Genomic DNA, 1,133 nt, shown 5'->3' on the forward strand with positions numbered 1-1,133 from the left:
CCAGGATGGTCTTGATCTCCTGACCTCGTGATCCGCCCGTCTCGGCCTCCCAAAGTGCTGGGATTACAGGCTTGAGCCACCGCGCCCGGCCGAAGCTAAGTTTAGACAGGGACCAAGGGGGGCTGCAAACTGGACCCCAGAATCTGAAGTCCTGGCCCTGGGTAGGTCTCCCCATGGGCACAGGAGCTGCTCCAGGACCCCTGTGGCCACTCTCCTGGTTGTCTTCCAGTTCCCAGTCAGAGGCATCGCCTTGGCCCTCGCACAGGCAGGTGGTGAGTTGGAGTCCTGAGGTTAAAGAGATTCACTCTAATCACACTAGCACGAAGTGCTGAGGAGGGGGCGATACCTCAGGAAGCCCTCAGCCCTCCCCGGATTAGCCACACGCTTCTCACTGCAGTCCTTCCTGCAGGTGCCTGCCCGGGAATGCGCAGTGCGCCCAGTGCGGAACTGGAACCCTCCGCTCTCAGGCGGGCGCGGTCCGGGCGCCAAAAGCTACGCCTCTGGGGGCCGCCAGGGGACGCTGCCCTGCCGCGGAGGCCGGCACGGACCGGGGCGTGGCCTGCAGCCCCGCCCACCGCCCACGGGGCGGAGCGCTCGGCTCCGGCGCGTGCGCACTGCGCGCCCTCCCGCAGGGACTGCTGGGCTGCGAGACGCAGAGCCGCGCCGGCCCGGAGCCTAGCGGAGCGGAGCGGTGGTCGGAGATGTGGCGACCGGTGAGGACCCTCCTGGCCCGGGGCGCCCGAGATCCTGCACACCAACCCCAGTGACCCGAGACCCGCAGGTCCCCAGACGCCGCCCCGGAGATCCTCGGGGCTCTTTTTCCCTTTGTTTTTTTGAGGCAGGGTCTCGCTCTGTCGCCCTGGAGCTCAGTGGCGCGATGTCCGCTCACCGCAGCCTCCGCCTCCCGGACTCAGGCGATCCTCCCGCCTCGGCCCTGCAAGTAGCTGACACCGCAGGCGTGACCGCGCGCGGTCAACTCTGTATTTAGCAGAGTCGGGGTCTCGCCATGTTGCTCAGGCTGGTTTCGAACTCCTGGGCTCTAGCGGTCCGCCCGCCTCAGCCTCCCCGAGAGCTGGGATTTCAGGCGGGAGCCGCACCCGCAGCCCTGACGCCGCCTGCACCGGGAGTCGCAG

General features: G+C 67.8%; 1 protein-coding gene across 1 annotated transcript in view; it reads left to right on the forward strand.

Annotated features, from left to right (window-relative positions):
• Nucleotides 1-623: 623 nt before the first annotated feature.
• Nucleotides 624-1,133, forward strand: part of ADCK5 (aarF domain containing kinase 5) — a 17,436-nt gene continuing 16,926 nt past the window's right edge. Inside the window, exon 1 of the mRNA XM_011975699.1 lies at nt 624-713. Coding sequence (XP_011831089.1) covers nt 702-713 — 12 coding nt within the window. The 5' untranslated portion in view covers nt 624-701. The remainder of the gene's footprint in view (nt 714-1,133) is intronic.

This window comes from Mandrillus leucophaeus, unplaced genomic scaffold (assembly GCF_000951045.1).
Source record: "Mandrillus leucophaeus isolate KB7577 unplaced genomic scaffold, Mleu.le_1.0 Scaffold158, whole genome shotgun sequence".
In the NCBI taxonomy this organism is placed as follows: Eukaryota; Metazoa; Chordata; class Mammalia; order Primates; family Cercopithecidae; genus Mandrillus; species Mandrillus leucophaeus.